The 18,504-nt window shown below is 40.4% G+C and overlaps 2 protein-coding genes across 3 annotated transcripts in view; both read left to right on the top strand.

Moving 5' to 3' along the window:
* LOC143283533 (uncharacterized) overlaps window positions 1-18,504 on the top strand; it is a 325,230-nt gene that overhangs the window by 72,879 nt on the left and 233,847 nt on the right. The gene's annotated exons all lie outside the window — the stretch shown is intronic.
* The window catches only part of LOC143283031 (uncharacterized), a 55,703-nt gene that overhangs the window by 36,501 nt on the left and 698 nt on the right, over window positions 1-18,504 (top strand). For both annotated transcript variants that reach the window (XM_076589029.1, XM_076589028.1), the window contains 9 exons: window positions 961-1,045; window positions 3,045-3,135; window positions 4,469-4,545; window positions 6,325-6,459; window positions 6,777-6,902; window positions 9,632-9,789; window positions 11,236-11,380; window positions 11,791-11,974; window positions 14,559-18,504. The exon at window positions 14,559-18,504 is cut by the window's right edge and continues 698 nt beyond it. In XM_076589029.1, coding sequence (XP_076445144.1) covers window positions 961-1,045; window positions 3,045-3,135; window positions 4,469-4,545; window positions 6,325-6,459; window positions 6,777-6,902; window positions 9,632-9,789; window positions 11,236-11,380; window positions 11,791-11,974; window positions 14,559-14,614 — 1,057 coding nt within the window. In that variant the 3' untranslated portion in view covers window positions 14,615-18,504. The remainder of the gene's footprint in view (window positions 1-960; window positions 1,046-3,044; window positions 3,136-4,468; window positions 4,546-6,324; window positions 6,460-6,776; window positions 6,903-9,631; window positions 9,790-11,235; window positions 11,381-11,790; window positions 11,975-14,558) is intronic.

Raw genomic sequence — 18,504 nt, 5'->3', positions numbered from 1 at the left:
ATGAGAATGCGTGCTGGCATGTGCTCACAGGTGTACAAGTTTGCATGTGCCTTCACGAAATATGTCATTTGTCCTGAATGCACTTTCCTCATGTCAGTGTTATCTTGATATTGCCTGTATTGTGTGTAAGACGGTACTTTGTGATTCTGCTTGTGTGCATGAGATGCAAAACCGCTGTTTCTGTTTTGAACGTGGTGGTTGATGATTGTTGAAAATCTGTACATGAGTATGTTGATCTCCCTCCACCTGATGCTCATTCACTGTCTTATATTGTGTGTGTGTGTGTGTAGCAGTAGCTCTGTTTCCAGTGGCTTTGATTTGCATGTGAATGTGTGTGTGTGTGTGTGTGTGTGTGTGTGTGTATGCGTGCGTACGTGTGTGGATTGAGGTCAGTGACCATAGATTAAGGTAGAAAAATGTTTTTGCATTTTGGATGTTGTCCGCAAGAAATGTCACCTTTTGTTTAGTTTTATAGCAGTGTTTTTTTGTTTTTTTTTCTTCTTTCACCTTTTGTTTCTGTTACTTTCTCATTTCTTCCACCACAGATATTGAGTTTACTTTTTAGCTATTTTAGTCTTTGTGTATGGTTTTCATGTGCATCATATATATATCTATATATATCTGTGTGAGTGTGTGTGTGTGCGTGCGTGCGTGTGTGTGTGTGTGTGTGTGTGTGTGTGTGTGTAATATTGATGGTTTTATTTCAGTCCGCCGTTGAAAGTAGTGTTTGCTACTTGTTTTCTGTCAGGGTATGACTTGGATTGTGGATTGGATGTATTGATGGTGTTTTCTTTTTGGCGTAAAGATGTTGAATATTGTTTGCTTTTTTTGTACTTATTGACAGTATTCAGATAGCCTCCATGGTCATCTGGGCTTCAAGCTGTGTGTATAAGTGCATGGATAACTGATTAAGTTTTATCATGTGTCCTTAATTTAGTCCTTTTCTGTGCATGTTAACAGCAAACCTGTCCCACTGAAGGCCTTTGCAGCACATTTGGAACGTCTGCACAAGGATTCCAATCTGCTGTTTCAAGAGGAGTTTGAGGTAAATTGCATGTTTAGCCAGCCCCACCTTAGGTACTCCTTGTCCCACATAACTACTGTAATTTTCAGACTGAAATTAAGGCTATAGAATCTTTTCTTTTCTGGCTTGTGATGGTGTCAACATGTAATCCGTAGGTCTTATTTACGGTGATTGTGATGGTGTCAACATGTAATCCATAGCGTCTTATTTATGGTGATTGTGATGGGGTCAACATGTAATCCATAGCGTCTTACTTATGGTGATTGTGATGGCGTCAACATGTAATCCATAGCATCTTATTTATGTTGATTGTGATGGGGTCAACATGTAATCCATAGTGTCTTATTTATGGTGATTGTGATGGGGTCAACATGTAATCCATAGCGTCTTACTTATGGTGATTGTGATGGGGTCAACATGTAATCCATAGTGTTTTATTTATGGTGATTGTGATAGGGTCAACATGTAATCGATAGCGTCTTACTTATGGTGATTGTGATGGGGTCAACATGCAATCCATAGTATCTGATTTATGGTGATTGTGATGGTGTCAACGTGTAATCCATAGCGTCTTATTTATGGTGATTGTGATGGGGTCAACATGTAATCCATAGTGTCTGATTTATGGTGATTGTGATGGGGTCAACATGTAATCCATAGTGTTTTATTTATGGTGATTGTAATGGGGTCAACATGTAATCCATAGCGTCTTATTTTTTGGTGACATCTCTTTTATGGTCACATAGCTTTTAACATCCATCTGTACATCAAATATATATATCTGAAATCAGGTCAGTGTCCATGTTAATACTCTGAAAACAGTGATATCCTGCACACACACCCAGCCCCTACACAGCCACAGCATGTGTTCTGATTCAAAGTTCTTAGTGATGATTGTGATTCCATTGGTACGAGTCGTGCAATACAGGCATCAGTGGACATTTTTCTATTAGACATTTCTATCAACCATTGAGCGCCAGAGCACAATTGTTGCATGATATACTTTTCCATTTAATACACCAGTTTGATGTACAAAATGAAAATAGCGTTCAAGTACTAAATATGTATGTATAGTCCAGAATTGGAACTAAAGGTGGTTGCCATATCCAGGCTTGCTTTGCGACAGTCCCAGCACAGGAATCAATCAAAGTTTGATCACCATGAGGCCACAGGTTAGAGGAGGCCCTGTACTGTAACAATGACAGGTCACAGACGACTGGCTAGGTTGCTCAACTAGGGGAGTGGAACAGGAGAAAAAAACACAAAACTGAAGTGATCATGAGAATGGTTTATGGAGGACCTCAGAATCTGAGACCACATTTCTTTTCTTCACTGACTTGAGATCAGTGACAATGTTGTGGGGGACCCATTTTACTTTGGGACAATGTAACAGGGCTGTATCTTGTACATCTCCTTTAGGAACACAACATGCTGTCAGCCAGGCCTTAACTCACTCAGTACAGCCAGTCCTCTCTTCTCCTCTACACAGACCCCTCGGATGTCCAGTGGGTGTCTGAATGAACCAACCTTTAGCTTCCATCATCAGAATTGTGGTATTCTTTGTCAACATTCACCTCTTCAGTATAAGAGCCTTCCACATGCAATATTTTGATGATGGTAATTTGGGTGAAACGCTGTTAACGTCGTCTCTTTCGCCGTTCGTATGGAGAGAGTTAAGACACAGCGGTCAGGAGATCTGAACAGTACCATGGAAGGCAGATCTGTGAAGGGGGGGCACATGAAGGAGTGGTCCCCAGCTTCCCATTAGATTCCTGCATTATGCTCACTCTGGGTCGGATTTGTTCAGGGCTGGGGTACCCCACTGTTGTTAGTGGACTTGTGATGGGGTTTGAACCCACAACCTCCCAGTCCTCAATGTCTTGTTTCAACCACTGCCGTCATAATGGTTGGTAAATTCTTTGCTACCTCTATTTTGTATTTGAAAGTACATGCAAAAATCAAACCTTAACTTACATGTCTGTCACTGTGTGTGTGTGTGTGTGTGTGTGTGTGTGTGCAGGATATCCAAGAAAGATCCGCAAAGCATTCCCAGGAAGCATCTGTGCTGGACGTTAACAAAGTGAAAAATCGCTATGTCAACATTCTGCCATGTGAGTCTGCTGCTTCTGGTGACCTTCTTTCCCTTTCCTGCATCCCGCAAGGGGTGGAGAGAATTGTGATGTTGCCGTTTTTTAAACCTGTGCTGTCTCTGATTCTATTTATCGTGCACTGGCTTTGACCCCACCTTCAGTGAATCACATTTTATCTGCATTAGCATTTACTTTCACACATTGTCTGTTTAAAATCATGTTTTGTGTAGTAAGGTGGTTTTTTTTTTGTTTCAGTTCTTTGTTTAGGGTTATTTCCAATATATTTTTTTTAACAAAATGCAGTGTCGTACTTGTACAAAATGACATTTCATATAGGGCAAAATCATTACTTCTGCTGCTGTCACCCCTGTTAGTGTGTTGGTCTGCAGCATGTGTTTATTGCGTTGAAAATTCATCGGTGAATAAGTAAATAAGTAGGTTCTAAGGTGTTGAACTTGTCTTCTTATATTGCCAGTCAAAATGAGAAAAAGAAACACTTCTACATGAGGTATGTTAATGCTGTCACAGGTTCAAAGTCTCTTCCCAACTCTGGATAAATTAACTGTTGTTCAACACATCTGGAATGGAGATTGTGCAGATGAAAGGATTGTTGCACCATACATCTGGAAGTAGTGAAACTTGTCTCACATTGTGTGATACAATTGCATATTATGGGTAAACAATGTCACTATCCAAAAGCTGCAAAATGTACTCTTGATATTGTTTAGCCTGTTTGAGAAAACTGTGCTCAAGAATAAAATGTATGAAGCAGAGGGAATATCACATGAAATTTTCATTATTTGCATATATTAGTTGATCGTGTTGAAACAAGAACTGTGTGTTTTTGTTAAGTGGGCAGTATTACAAAAAGTTTGTGATGTTGAAAGAAGTGGGGTGCTTCAAGAGTAGTGTAATATCACAAAAAAATACGTAGCATAAGAAGAGCAGTTGTGAAGTGTTACAAGAAGAGTATGATCAATAATATTTTCACACTAGCGTTATGAATGAGTAATATTCAACAGGAGTTGTGTATTGTCATGACAAGAATGCATATAATAAATAATGCCCTAGGTTAGTGTTATTGTTAACAAGAAACTTGCATGCATAAAGCTCAAAGTGTCTGTATTGATAATGATAATAATAGTAATGGACATTTATATAGCGCATTTCTCCAGAAATACTGCTCAAAGCACTTTACAGTTCGTTCCCCACTCCCTGCCCCACCCCCATTATTATTATTATGATGAACAAGAAACATGCATGAGTGAAGCTCAGAATGTCTGTATTAGATCATATTTGTTACATCCAGTAAACTGACACATATAGTAGCGTGACCTTCCTGGTTCTTCTTCAGATGATTTCTCACGTGTCAAACTGAGCACAGATGATGACGATGTCACCACAGACTTCATCAATGCCAACTACATCCCTGTAAGTGACATGTAGTCAGTCAGTGTGTCATATTATGAATTCTTTGCTGGAGGATTTTGACTGTTTGCACATACCACATTCAAATGGTGACACTGATGCAGTTAAGCACATTGAAATAGTGTTCAAATTACAAGCATAAATGGCTCTTACTGGCATATAGTGCCAGTTTTATTTATCTGGGAAGACAAAAAGTGGTCAATAGTCAATAAGAGAATAAAAGAATATGTTCTGGTAGGATGATAGGAAGGGTAAATTTTTAAAGTTTATATTGCAGATGAACACCCAGGACAATGCAGTATGGTATGGTATTACATATCTGTGGAGTGGTTCTAAAGATTTGCTGTTCCTTTCAGCTGTACATAAACCAATAATGTAAAGGAAACTGGGGAAGGGGTAGGATGTGATAAGGGAGCATGTTTAATTGCATGCAACATTTTCAATGACCATCATCATTACCTTGTGTGAAAAATGAAACCCTGCATGGCAATTAAAGCCCCCCCCCCCCCCCCCCCCACCCTCCACGCCCACAAAGCCAACAAAAACCAAACAATGAAACTAACATCAGCAGAAACGTCAAGCTTTATTCAGTTATCACTGTGACTGTGTACCTGTACAAATCAGATACAGTGAAGTGGAAAGTATGTTCACAATTATCTTTGCACATTGTAGACTAATGCCTTCTTTGTTTTATTGGTGGATGTTTGTGAGAAAGTCTGCCTGTAAAATTATAAAACATCTTATATATTTTTCATTTAGAGGACATTCTACACATTTTTTGTTAACACAGGAATGTGGGGTAATGCCTCTGACATAGGATAAATGATGGGGCAGCAAAAATACAAACAAAAAACACACACACACACACACACACAAAAAGACACCCAAAAAATAGCAACAACAAACAAAACAAAAAAAAAGGAAAAAAATAGAGGCAATGGATGCCTTCGATTGCAGCTTCCTACTAAAAATTTCATTGTCTGTTCTAGTTAAGTCAGTACCCTCTTAATTTTTTTTGTTTGGTCAAGTCCAGTTTGCTTTTAGATCAACCAGTCAAAGAAGGAATAGTGAAATATAAGCAAAAAGTGAATACCGCTAAGGAATAGTGAAATAATAAGCAAAAAAGTGAATACCTGTATCCAAACAAATGAACAAACAAGCAAAAACTGATAGACTCATAATGATATTAATAACTGCAGGTAACAGCATTGCACAAATGACATTCCAATACATCATAGTGAATGGAAAAGATGTACAGATGAAATGACTGGCATCTTTTACTCATGTTCTCTAAAGTATTTGTGTGCAGTAAATATGTCAGTGGTGTGTTGTAACTTATACTGTGTGTTCTGTTCATAATTTCGTTTTCTTTTTAAGAAATAGAATGTCAGGCTATCTTTCAACTACACATTCTGGCATCAAAGCAGAAAAGACCCAATCACATCTTGTGGCTCTGGATGCAAAAAGAAATAAACCGGAGACTAAACAAAATTAAATGTTCACAATCTGGAAATCTGTATTAAATCGGAAGACTTTCAAGTTAAAATTTGTATGAGTGGAAAGAATGTTTATTTCTGTATGTGGAGTCCATCTTTGATACTGACTGTTTATTTCCAGATAAAAATGAATTTGTTAAAGTTTACCTTGGCCACACAGACAACCCACCTTGTTTTAATTGGACTAATGTTGTGTGTTGACGAATACTTAAGCCGAAACAGTACGCTAACAGAAGAGAGGTATTATATGAAGGAACTTCTCATGTTGATTTGACTTTCTGCTCAGGGTTACACATCACAGCGCGAGTACATTGCCACCCAGGGGCCTATGGTGGCGACGTTTTCTGACTTCTGGAGGATGATGTGGGAGCAGAAATCATCCTTGATCGTCATGCTGTCTGACCTGCAGGAGAGAGGAAGGGTAGGTTGTGTGTGTGTGGGGGGGAGGATGAGGGGGACTGGGTTGGGGGTGGGGGGGCAAGGAGGGGGGGGGGATGCGTGCATGTGTGTGTGTGTGTAGTGTGGTGTGTGTGTATATGTGTGGTGTATGCAAGCATACATGCACATGTAAGTAAGTGTGTAAACTTTCCAGAAGCTAGTTTCAGCTCTGACATTAGACGATAACTTCTTGGTCACTGCCACTTCTAATCTTTACCTTTCTTTTTTCCTCTTCATGTACCCACTTTATGTCTACACTCTTGTTTAGCTGTGTGTGTGTGTGTGTGTGTGTGCTTGCAGCCCAAAGTGGACATGTACTGGCCTGGAGAGCTGCATGCCCCATTACAGTACGATGACATCATTGTGGAGCTGACGACATCGTCCACCTTGAACAAGTACACCATCCGCACTTTCACTCTCCACAAGGTACGTCTGTCCTCTGCAGTGGTGGAACTGCTGTGCAGGGTCATTATGAGCCCTCTTGGCTGTTTGTGTTTAAAACTTCTCATGCAGTTAAGACCAAACAGCAAAAATTAATAACAGTGCAGAAATTAAAACCACCCTCATACACATTGTCATGCATACACATTCATGCAGAGGACACGTGCATGGTTGTGAATAGATCCGTAAGAACCAGAAAATAATGGATTTGTCGATGTGTGCTTTTACTGTTTATCATTGACAGACATCACGCTACTGAAGTTTCACTTGTCGTAATGTCCTTGGAGAGTATGTTCTCTTTTTAGATATGCTGTGAGTGATATTGAATGTGGAGCATACAGTGCAATATTGGTTTAGAGTATCATGAACATTGCTCATTCAGATTTAGATTTTCTTTCTTTAACCCACACAACTGGCAAACTAGTCACTCTGAAAATATAACATACTGACCAGAGAAAAGAGCTTGCAATTGCTCCCTTTACACCACAGTTTTAGTTTCTCAAGGAGGCATTACTGCATTTGGACAACTCCATATATGCCACACTACATCTGTTAGGGAGATGCCTGACCAGCTGCATAACCCAAAGCTTATAGTCAGGCCTTGAGTGCATGCATATATACATTTGTGTTTCGATTAGAGTGGATTTCTTCAGCAGAATTTTGCCATAGGACAACACACTCATTGCCAATGGGTTCGTTTTTCAGTGTGCCAAGTGTGTGCTGCACACAGGACCCTTGGTTAATCTTCTCATCTGAATGACTAGATGCTGAGTTTAAATTTTCTGTCAAAAATTGGGAGAAAGAGCGAGACTGGATTGGAACCCAAACCCTCATGGACTTTTGTATAGGCAGATGAGCATCTTAACCATTCTGCCACCTTCCCCCTGAGGAAACAGTATACTTTGTCACTGAATACTTTGAAAGTGATCTGCAGGAGCTGACACCTGTGTGAAGTACTGCTGCACTGTACACATTCGTAGATTGAGGGTGGAGAGTGTCAAGGTCACCCGTCAGCAGTGTCACCAGGTTGGTGTGTATTGAGGATGGAGAGTGTTGAGGTCACCTGTCAGCAGTGTCACCAGGTTGGTGTGTATTGAGGATGGAGAGTGTTGAGGTCACCTGTCAGCAGTGTCACCAGGTTGGTGTGTATTGAGGATGGAGTGTTGAGGTCACCTGTCAGCAGTGTCACCAGGTTGGTGTGTATTGAGGATGGAGAGTGTCGAGGTCACCTGTCAGCAGTGTCACCAGGGTGGTGTGTATTGAGGGTGGAGAGTTTTTAGGTCACCTGTCAGCAGTGTCACCAGGGTGGTGTGTATTGAGGATGGGGAGTGTCAAGGTCACCTGTTCAGCAGTGTCACCAGGGTGGTGTGTATTGAGGATGGAGAGTGTCAAGGTCACCTGTCAGCAGTGTCACCAGGGTGGTGTGTATTGAGGATGGAGAGTGTCGAGGTCACCTGTCAGCAGTGTCACCAGGGTGGTGTGTATTGAGGATGGAGAGTGTCAAGGTCACCTGTTCAGCATTGTCACCAGATGGTGTGTATTGAGGATGGAGAGTGTCACGGTCACCAGTCAGCAGTGTCACAAGGGTGGTGTGTATTGAGGATGGAGAGTGTTGAGGTCACCTGTCAGCAGTGTCACCAGGGTGGTGTGTATTGAGGATGGAGAGTGTCAAGGTCACCTGTTCAGCAGTGTCACCAGGGTGGTGTGTATTGAGGATGGAGAGTGTCACGGTCACCTGTGTCACGAGGGTGGTGTGTATTGAGGATGGAGAGTGTTGAGGTCACCCGCCAGCAGTGTCATCAGGTGGTGTGTATTGAGGATGGAGAGTGTCAAGGTCACCTGTCAGCAGTGTCACCAGGGTGGTGTGTATTGAGGATGGAGAGTGTCAAGGTCACCTGTTCAGCAGTGTCACCAGGGCGGTGTGTATTGAGGATGGAGAGTGTTGAGGTCACCTGTCAGCAGTGTCACCAGGGTGGTGTGTATTGAGGATGGAGAGTGTTGAGGTGACCCTGTCAGCAGTGTCACCAGGGTGGTGTGTATTGAGGATGGAGAGTGTTGAGGTCACCTGTCAGCATTGTCACCAGGGTGGTGTGTATTCAGGATGGAGTGTCAAGGTCACCCGTCAGCAGTGTCACCAGGGTGGTGTGTATTGAGGATGGAGAGTGTTGAGGTCACCTGTCAGCAGTGTCACCAGGGTGGTGTGTATTGAGGATGGAGAGTGTTGAGGTCACCTGTCAGCAGTGTCACGAGGGTGGTGTGTATTGAGGATGGAGAGTGTTGAGGTCACCTGTCAGCAGTGTCACCAGGGTGGTGTGTATTGAGGATGGAGAGTGTTGAGGTCACCTATCAGCAGTGTCACCAGGGTGGTGTGTTTTGAGGATGGAGAGTGTCACGGTCACCTGTCAGCAGTGTCACGAGGGTGGTGTGTATTGAGGATGGAGAGTGTTGAGGTCACCTATCAGCAGTGTCACCAGGGTGGTGTGTATTGAGGATGGAGAGTGTTGAGGTCACCTGTCAGCAGTGTCACCAGGGTGGTGTGTATTGAGGATGGAGAGTGTTGAGGTCACCTGTCAGCAGTGTCACCAGGGTGGTGTGTATTGAGGATGGAGAGTGTCAAGGTCACCTGTCAGCAGTGTCACCAGGTTGTGTTTATTGAGGATGGAGAGTGTCAAGGTCACCTGTTCAGCAGTGTCACCAGGTGCTGTGTTCCCCAGGAGGACCAGAAGGAGGACATGCGGCGCGTGGTCCAGTACTTCATCCCGGGCTGGGAGGACTACTCGGCCAACCTGCAGTCTGAAGATGTGCTGGACTTCATCAGCACTGTTCGCCAAGAGGCCAGGTCCTCGCAAGGGCCCATTGTTGTCCACTGCAGGTCAGTGTCCTGGAGGGGGTGGGGGGGGGCGGGGGTTGGGGGGGTGGGGGGTGGGGGCACAGCAAAGCAGAGAACAACATGGGCTGGGGGTTGCAATACTTGTGGACAGTCATGTCCAGCTGTTTCCATCATGAAGTATCAGTGACTGCATAGGCAACAAACGAATGTCAGTTTGGTAAAACACAAATGAGGCCTTCCAGTTTGTTGCTGAAAAGTCTTCCAGTGGGAAAACAACGCTCACCAGTGGAAATGAGAAGTCAACAGAACCAGTGCTTTTTTTTCCAAAATAGTTTTTTTGACGAATGGTCCAGAGAAGCAGAGAGGCAGGAAAAGGGAGACAGACTGGGACATAAGGTGAGAAAACATTGAGAAAGGCTTCATTTTTATTTTCTTCATTTTCAAGAACTTATATTCCTTATTTTCAAGATTTCAAGAACTTATATTCCTTATTTTCAAGATTTCAATTTTCATATTCTTCATTTTCTAAACTTCATTTCAGATTTCATCAGTGAAGTGTCTTTTCAAGTACCTGTGTATTCTTATTGCAACATACTGTTAATATTGTTCATTTTTTATGATAGCTTATCAACAACTTCAGACTTGACCTGGGAAAAATGAGTTGACTGATTGATCTCAAATGTCCCATTCATGTCCGTATGAAGAAGACAAATGTCCTGTTATATCTGGATGGGTCAGGACATTTGTTCTATTTTTGTCTGTGTGGATGTACATCCCTGAAGGTGCATTTTGTTTCTTAAACCAAGAAATGGCATATAAAATACACCATGAATTTGTTATTAAGATGCTTGCTTTGATTTGACAGGAAATTGTTCCAAAGACACCAAGATTTGTGCGGTGTTCTCAGGAAAAAAAAAAGACAAAGTGTGCCATGTGTGCTGCAGTGCTGTATAAGCAGGACACCACACCCTTCCCCACCATCTTGTCCTCATTTTATAGCCCTTCTCCATTTGTCGGCAGTCCTTTCGTTGAAAATAATTTCTTTCTTTCTGAACTTTAAGCCTTTGATTTCTGACCATGGATATATCCGTAGTTTAGGGATAACTGCATTATCCGGTGTCCAGCCACTCATTTGCATATGCTTACGTGGGGTGCTTGTTTATTGCCTTGTGTTTACTGTTGACATGTCTTTTTAAGTTGTACAGTGCTGATATGGGGTGCACAGAGACTTTCATTGGCCTGAATAATGCGTATGTATACGTGTTCTGTTGATGTGTTGTGTTGTTAAGTGCTGACGTGGGGCACACAGGAACATTTATTGCTCTGAATGATGCAATGCACAATTGTGTGTTTACTGTTGACATGTGTACTGTGTTGTGTTGTACAGTGCTGGTGTGGGGCGCACAGGAACATTTATTGCCCTGAGTGAAACAATGCATAGCTATGTGTTTACTGTTGACATGTGTACTGTGTTGTTGTGTTGTACAGTGCTGGTGTGGGGCGCACAGGGACGTTCATCGCCCTGGACTTCCTGAAGCAGTTTGTAGAGGAGCACAGCCTGGATGATGAGGTGGACATCTTTAATCTGGTGCTCAACATGAGACACTACAGACCCCTCATGGTGCAGTCTGAGGTGTGTGTCGGCTGTGTGTTGACTGTGTGTTGTTTTCAGTCTTGTTCTCTCTCTCATGTGTGTGTGTGTGTGTGTGTGTGTGTGTATGTGTGCATGCATGTGTGTGTGTATGTGGACATCAGTCCGTATATTTTTCTGTCTTGTCTGAAAAAGAAGAATTTATTGATTTTGGTGCAAAAATTTTGCATGCATGCACATTTTTTCAATAACTGAATTGTTTCCCTTTTCCCCCCCAACTTATTGAATTTTGTGCTTGTGTGTGTGTGTGTTTGTGTGTGTGCGTGTGTGTGTGTTAATGCAAAAACTTGTATGTTTTAGTACCCAAATCATTTCTGTAAGAGAAAAAAGCAAGAACATATCCGTTGCAAAAAGCAAACGGTAAAAGCCACTCGTCTGTGTGTGGGGTGCAGGGTCAGTACGTGTTCATCCACGACACACTGAAGGTGATCATCGAGCAAAAGATAAAGGCCATGCAGGAGGAGGAGAACCACATCTACGGCAACACAACTGACAACAATGTCTACGGCAACGCTCCTGACAACATCTACGGCAACACCGTCAGTTCTGAAGAGGTGTATGTCAACCAGGCTTTTGGTATGCACAGCTGGCAGTTTTACCTGTTGTTTACAGGGTCTCTTTGTTGTCATGCAGTTCAGCTTGAGAGTCTGATAAATTGTGTGTGTGTGTGAGTGTGTGTGTGTGTGTGTGTGTGTGTGCATGCATGCGTGTGTGTGTGTGTGTGTGAGAGATCATTAAACCTTTCACTTCTGACCGCGGATATATCCACATAATCCGGTGTTCAGCCATTCAATTGCACACACTTACCTCCCTTGCAAATGGTGATGGCCTTGATGTGTGTAACAAGCAATTTCTCAGCAAGTTCTTGCTTGATTTTGATGCTTTTTTTTTTTTGCATTTTATAAAGTGAAAAGCTGTTGAGCATAATTTCAATGTTTGTGATTTTTTTTTGCAAAAATCACAAATCTGGAAGTGAAAGGGTTAATTAGTCTTTGTTTACCATATGCTTTTGTTAACCCCTAGGCTGCCTGCATGACGAGATAACTCGTCATGGCAAGCATGTATGCTTCGCTGCCTGCATGACGAGATAACTCGTCATCGAAATATTCTGACTTTTCCCTGGTTTGCATTCACTTCCTTGGCAAAAATAGTGGTAGCTTTAGCCTGGGGAATCTCTCTAGATTCTATTCATAGCTAGAAACCCCATCTACGTCATGAAGCAGTCCTTTATTTGAATGTTTTGGTTGGGTCACTGTCCAAGTGTTTGCCTGACTTCTCTCCTCGCTCGCTCAACAAAATGTCGGACTGACGCCGTGCTCAAGACATGCGATCGTGACGAACTAAATCAACCATGATTTCTTTCTTTAGCTGATGCTCAGAAAGAATTGAAGCGTAAATTCGAAGGAGAAGATAGAGATGAACATTTATAGGACGATCTGATAGAAAATAAATGAATAATGAAGAGAGTGGCCACGATGCGACTGTCAGTGAGTGATGCCGGCTGTACAGATCATAGCAGACGACAGATGACCGAATTAGCAGCAGAGCGATAGTCTTGGCACGCAGCCAACGCGGTCTGATGAGAACTGAATCAAGTGACCGTGTGAGAGGGGTGAGGAGGAGGGGGGGTGGAGACTGAGGGGGCGTGGCCTCACATCCATCTTATCACTTGGAGAAGTCACAATGTATTGTGTATCTATCTCTTAAAAAAAAAATATATATATTGTGGTTGTTCTAGTATGATTTTGTGTTTGCAGATATCCATTTGTCCAGAAAATATGATGTTTTTGTGCAAATTACCTGACTAATGTTTGTAATGAACAAGTTGAAAATGTGACAAAAAACAAAACACTGATTTCAAAACAACAGCATGTCACTAAAAATATATAAAATGGGAAAACAGCATGTGTTTTGTATTCTTTATTCATTTACCTTTCAGAAAATATATACTTTTATGGGTCTTTCTCCAATAACAAAGAGCACAGAATTTTTTGAAAATTTATACCCGTTTTTTGTGAAAAAACCCTGGCAAATAGATTTCACTTAAATCTTATTTTCCTGGCAGCGAAAGGGTTAAGTTTGACTCAAATGTTAATATCAGTTTCACATGGCATATTTCAGTTTTACTTTTGGTCTGTATGCTGTGTATTTAAAAAAAAAATTTTTAAATAAAAATGTCGATGAAAAACATTGTCTTGTCAGTTTCTTTGCGTTAATTTGATTTGGTTCACTTTTAGTAGGGCTGGGTTGCTGCGGCATGAGCAGTTTGCTTTGTATTCAGAATTGTACTAAGCCTGTGGAATTTGTGTATATTTTGGAAAGTTTCTAACAGTGCTGCCAAGGTTTGTGGAATTTGCGAATATTTGGAAAGTCCCTTTCAGTGCTGCCAAGGTTACTTGCTCATGCAACCCAGACCAAGTCCATGCTAAACTGATGTAGGATATGTGTTGTGTACATTCATTACCTTGAAGCTGCTACTATTACATTGTTGCAATAGAAGTTTTTAGTCCATTCACACATCTCAACATATAATTGACTCCATTTAATACTGTGTTCATCTGGATTCCTCTGAACTTTGAGCAGTTGTGCTTTGCAGGTCAGTGCAGGTGATGAGTTGTTTGAGTCATGTTTACTGTGGGTTGATTCCATTTTAGGGACAGATAAAGCTGGAGGTGGAACAGGAACATGGTGCAGAAGGAACTTAACGGACTTGCTCACACATTGATAATTCATTGTCACAGGTTGTTTGAACCTAAGCGTCGATTTCTGCTTACTCTGTTTTGATCAAGGTCCACACATTCTCCTTCTGATCTTGGAGATGTGAAGGAAAGAGGACTTTCGTGTTCTTAACGCACTGCTGTTCTTATGCACTGATCTTGGAGATGTGAAGGAAAGAGGACTTACGTGTTCTTAACGCACTGCTGTTCTTATGCACTGATCTTGGAGATGTGAAGGAAAGAGGACTTACGTGTTCTTAACGCACTGCTGTTCTTATGCACTGATCTTGGAGATGTGAAGGAAAGAGGGCTTACGTGTTATTAACGCACTGCTGTTCTTATGCTTTCTAACCGCTAAAATGATACAAATTTGAAACAGTTTTTTTGTCCTGTTTATTTATTTGGTTCCTGAACTCTTTTTCTTGTTTTTAAAATGGTTCCAGAACCAGAAGATGACACATATCAGAACGCGGATCTGAAGCCAACCACTGCGCTGTAAGCAGAGGAGACACATATACCACAGTGCTGCCTTGATTCTGCCAGCAACTTCCCCTCCATTGTCACGCCATGGAAAGAGACTTTGCTTCAGACATCTGTGTTGGTGAAACTGGTGCTTGTCTAACAGCATCTGCTGAAAGCTCTCTGGAAGGGAGGTCATATGTAAAACTTACTGTGGTAGCTTTAGACACCAGACCTCTGTCTGTGAGGACTATTCCATTCTGTCACAGTGTCAGATCTAAGCCACAGGCATTTTGTGAAATTTAGATTTGTTGCTGAGCTGATTTTAGAATGCCCTTAATTACTGAATTTTTGCACATTATTGTTTTTAAAATTTCTTGTTATAGTATCTTTTTTTATTTTATTTTATTGTTCATAGCATTACTCTAGTTTTTTGTTTTTGTTTTGTTCAAACAAATTGCTACAGCTGTATAGTATAGTCAGTGTGTGTGTAGGAAGTGGTGAAAAGGGAAAGCGAAAGAAATTCAGTACTACTGTTGAAGTAAACTTTGAATATTGATATCGTCTCATTATTATTTCTATTGCTGTGTTGATCTTAGAACTTACTAAACCAAGCACCATGTTGCTAGTGATAACTGGGAAACAATCACCATCCATTGCTTTACATTCTACTGAACAGAGTACGAGTGAAGCAGGAGAGTTACTTTATCTTCTGATGGCTGCTGACTGATCTTACCACATGTCGATGGTATGATATTGCCATGGTGTTCTAACTTTTGCTGTGAAAAGTTAGTTTCCCCCCCCCCCTTCTTGTTGTTGGATCCTGTCTTATTCATTGTCATTTAACCCTGAACACAATGTCTCTTGAAAATTTGGTCTCAACTGATCAGATCAGGGAACTAATCAAAGAGTTTTATGTGTACGTCTCGTAATTTGAAAATATCTTACAAATAATTGGGTGAGAATCTTTTTGTGATAACAATGATTTGATCTGAGTTTATTGTATATATATATAAATATTATACATGTAGAATATTGCCTGAGTACTTACAATGAAGTAATGTATATTTTCATTTGTTAAAATTTTACTTATATTTAAGTTTTTGTGCAGTAGTTTACTGTATTGCTTGGAATTTGATGGCTTTTAGTGTGAATGTGTGTGTGTGTGTGTGTGTGTGTGCATGTTTGGTTTCTGTCAAATAGTGTTGTCAATTTTTTTTTGACAGTGTCAGACTCTATGGAAGACTTTTTTTTTTTTTTCTATTCTTGACCTTTGGTGTTGTTGGTTTTTAAAAGAAATCATGTAAGGACAAAATATGTAGCTTAAAAAAAAAAAAAATATGAAGGAGCTGCTCTGTCTCTTACTTCATCAGACAAGATAAGAGCCAGGCCTATGTTTTTTCTGTGTAAAGAAGGAAAAAATGATTACTAGTAACGTGCATAATTTTGGTAATCAGCACTTGATGCTTCAGCACTGCAGCAATCAGTCATCAGATCAAATGAAGACTTTGATCTGTTGCTGAAGCCCCCAGCAGTAGAGTTGAGAACAGCTTGGTTATACAAGAGAGAGCTGAGAACAGCTTGGTTATACAAGAGACAGAGCTGAGAACAGCTTGGTTATACAAGAGACAGAGCTGAGAACAGCTTGGTTATACAAGAGACAGAGCTGAGAACAGCTTGGTTACAGAGCTGAGAACAGCTTGGTTATACAAGAGATAGAGTTGAGAACAGCTTGGTTATACAAGAGATAGAGCTGAGAACAGCTTGGTTATACAAGAGATAGAGCTGAGAACAGCTTGGTTATACAAGAGATAGAGCTGAGAACAGCTTGGTTATACAAGAGACAGAGCTGAGAACAGCTTGGTGATACAAGAAAATAGAGCTGTTTTTTGTTTTTGCAAAGGCGATTTGTGAGGATGATCAGGAGAATTACTATGCATTCAATAGTTAATTCCTGAAACTGTGTGAAAGAGAGAGTGAGTTTGAGCGCAGTATTGTGTGCAAGTGTGTGGAGTGTAGGTGTGCCTGCATGTGCAAACACATGTAAATTTTTGCAAAAGCAAGACAGCGAGGACTCTCAAATCAAATGATGTGATGTATATTGCATTCCGTAAAGTTGGATGTGAGATTTTTTTTTTTTTTTTTATCTTTGTAAAATATTGCCTATGTTTGGTGTTGGAACATAAAGAGAAAATATATTCTGAAATTATAACTACCACACAGTGCCTAATATTTTATTGTAATCATCATGATACAATTGGTTCTGTTTTATGCACAGAAACAAGTCATTCTTTTACTGATAAAACGTCAGCTGATGGTAATTATTTTGTACAACAAACAGTTATGTATCCAATGTCTGTTGATTTTTTTTTTCTTGTCTTGATATTATGTTTGTAATTTTGTATCTTTTATATGGAATGAGCAATTTTAGCTGTCAAACTGACAATGGGGAGGCTTTTAACTGTCATCAATAATCAAGATTTTGTTTGATGGAAGAAACAGATCAGATACTGTTGAACTGACAGTGCACCGAAACTGATAGTGTGGACATATTACTATGAAAAACGTAAATGTTTATGTTGGTTATTATTTTTGGTGATTTCTTCTTTAATTAATTGGAATAATTATGAGGAACATAAGGATGGCTACATTTCAAATTTACCACAACAATAACATCCAAATGTGCCACAGCATTTGTGGTATTGACAGTGGAGGGACATTTATATTCCTGATTAAAAAGACATAATAATAAAAAAAAAAGACCTCCTCATGCATAGTTTGTCAGTTTAACAAATCATGGAGATTGCCATGTTTCTGTGCTGTTTAGGAAATCGGGTTGAATTTCACTAGGATGTATACTTACATATATCCCCTCCATGTTTGTCTTGCAGACAGTTTTGTAGGACTCGCATTTTGCATGCTGCTTTTTCAAATTCCACAGTGTAGGAGTGACAAAGAATTTTAGGATGAACACACAAAGCTTTTGCAAAGTACTGGAGTGAAAGAAAGAATTTTAGGATGAACACATAATGCGTTTGCAAATTCCGCAGTATAGGAGTGAAAGAAAGAATATTTGGATGAACACAAAACGTCCTTGCAAATTCTACAGTATTGAACTGAAGCATAGAATTCTAGGATGAACACATAATGCTCTTGCAAATTCCACATTATAGGAGTGACGGAAAGAACTACAGGATGAACAAGCTCTTGCAAATTCCACAGTGTCGGAGTGACGGAAAGGATTTTAGGATGAACACACTATGGTTTTGCAAATTCCACAGTACTGGAGTGAAAGAAAGAATTTTAGGATAAACACACAATGCTCTAGCAAATTCCACAGTATATGACTGGAAGAAGAATATTAGGATAAACATAAAATACTCTTGCAAATTCCACAGTATAGTAGCAAACAAACACACAGCTGAAAAAAAAAAAAACACACAGAGAAAAAGACCAGTTCTTACTCTAAAGATTAGTAAAACCATAATATATTTGTAACAGAACTGACATAAATGAGCAATCATGTCAACATTTTCTTTCTGTTTTAAAAATATGTTTCTTTTGAGAGAGATAATAAAGTATTCTTGCATCTTCTATAAAACCTTTTTTTTTCTTTTAGAGATAATAAAGTATTTTTTGTTCCTTGTATAAAACTATCACATTACTAATACTTTAATATTCATGAGATGTTCCTGGAGGTGGGCAAACAGCATGTTCTCCAAAGTGAACTGACCCAGAGATTGGTTCAAACAAAGTGAAACAGGGTGTGTTATTGGAATAGAGTACACTCCCTTGGTATGTACTTGGGCATGATTGGGGGCGGGGTTTATCTGCCAGGTTATCATTTGTTACAGGTTTATTTGTGGATTTTGTTGGATTTGTTTTGTTAACAGGTGACAGTTTTGGAGTTTGTTTATCTTGCTGGAAGTT

Source organism: Babylonia areolata, chromosome 6 (genome assembly GCF_041734735.1).
Source record: "Babylonia areolata isolate BAREFJ2019XMU chromosome 6, ASM4173473v1, whole genome shotgun sequence".
Lineage (NCBI taxonomy): Eukaryota > Metazoa > Mollusca > Gastropoda > Neogastropoda > Buccinidae > Babylonia > Babylonia areolata.
Note: the sequence above shows the minus strand (reverse complement) of the source record. Positions and strands in the feature narration are given on the sequence as shown.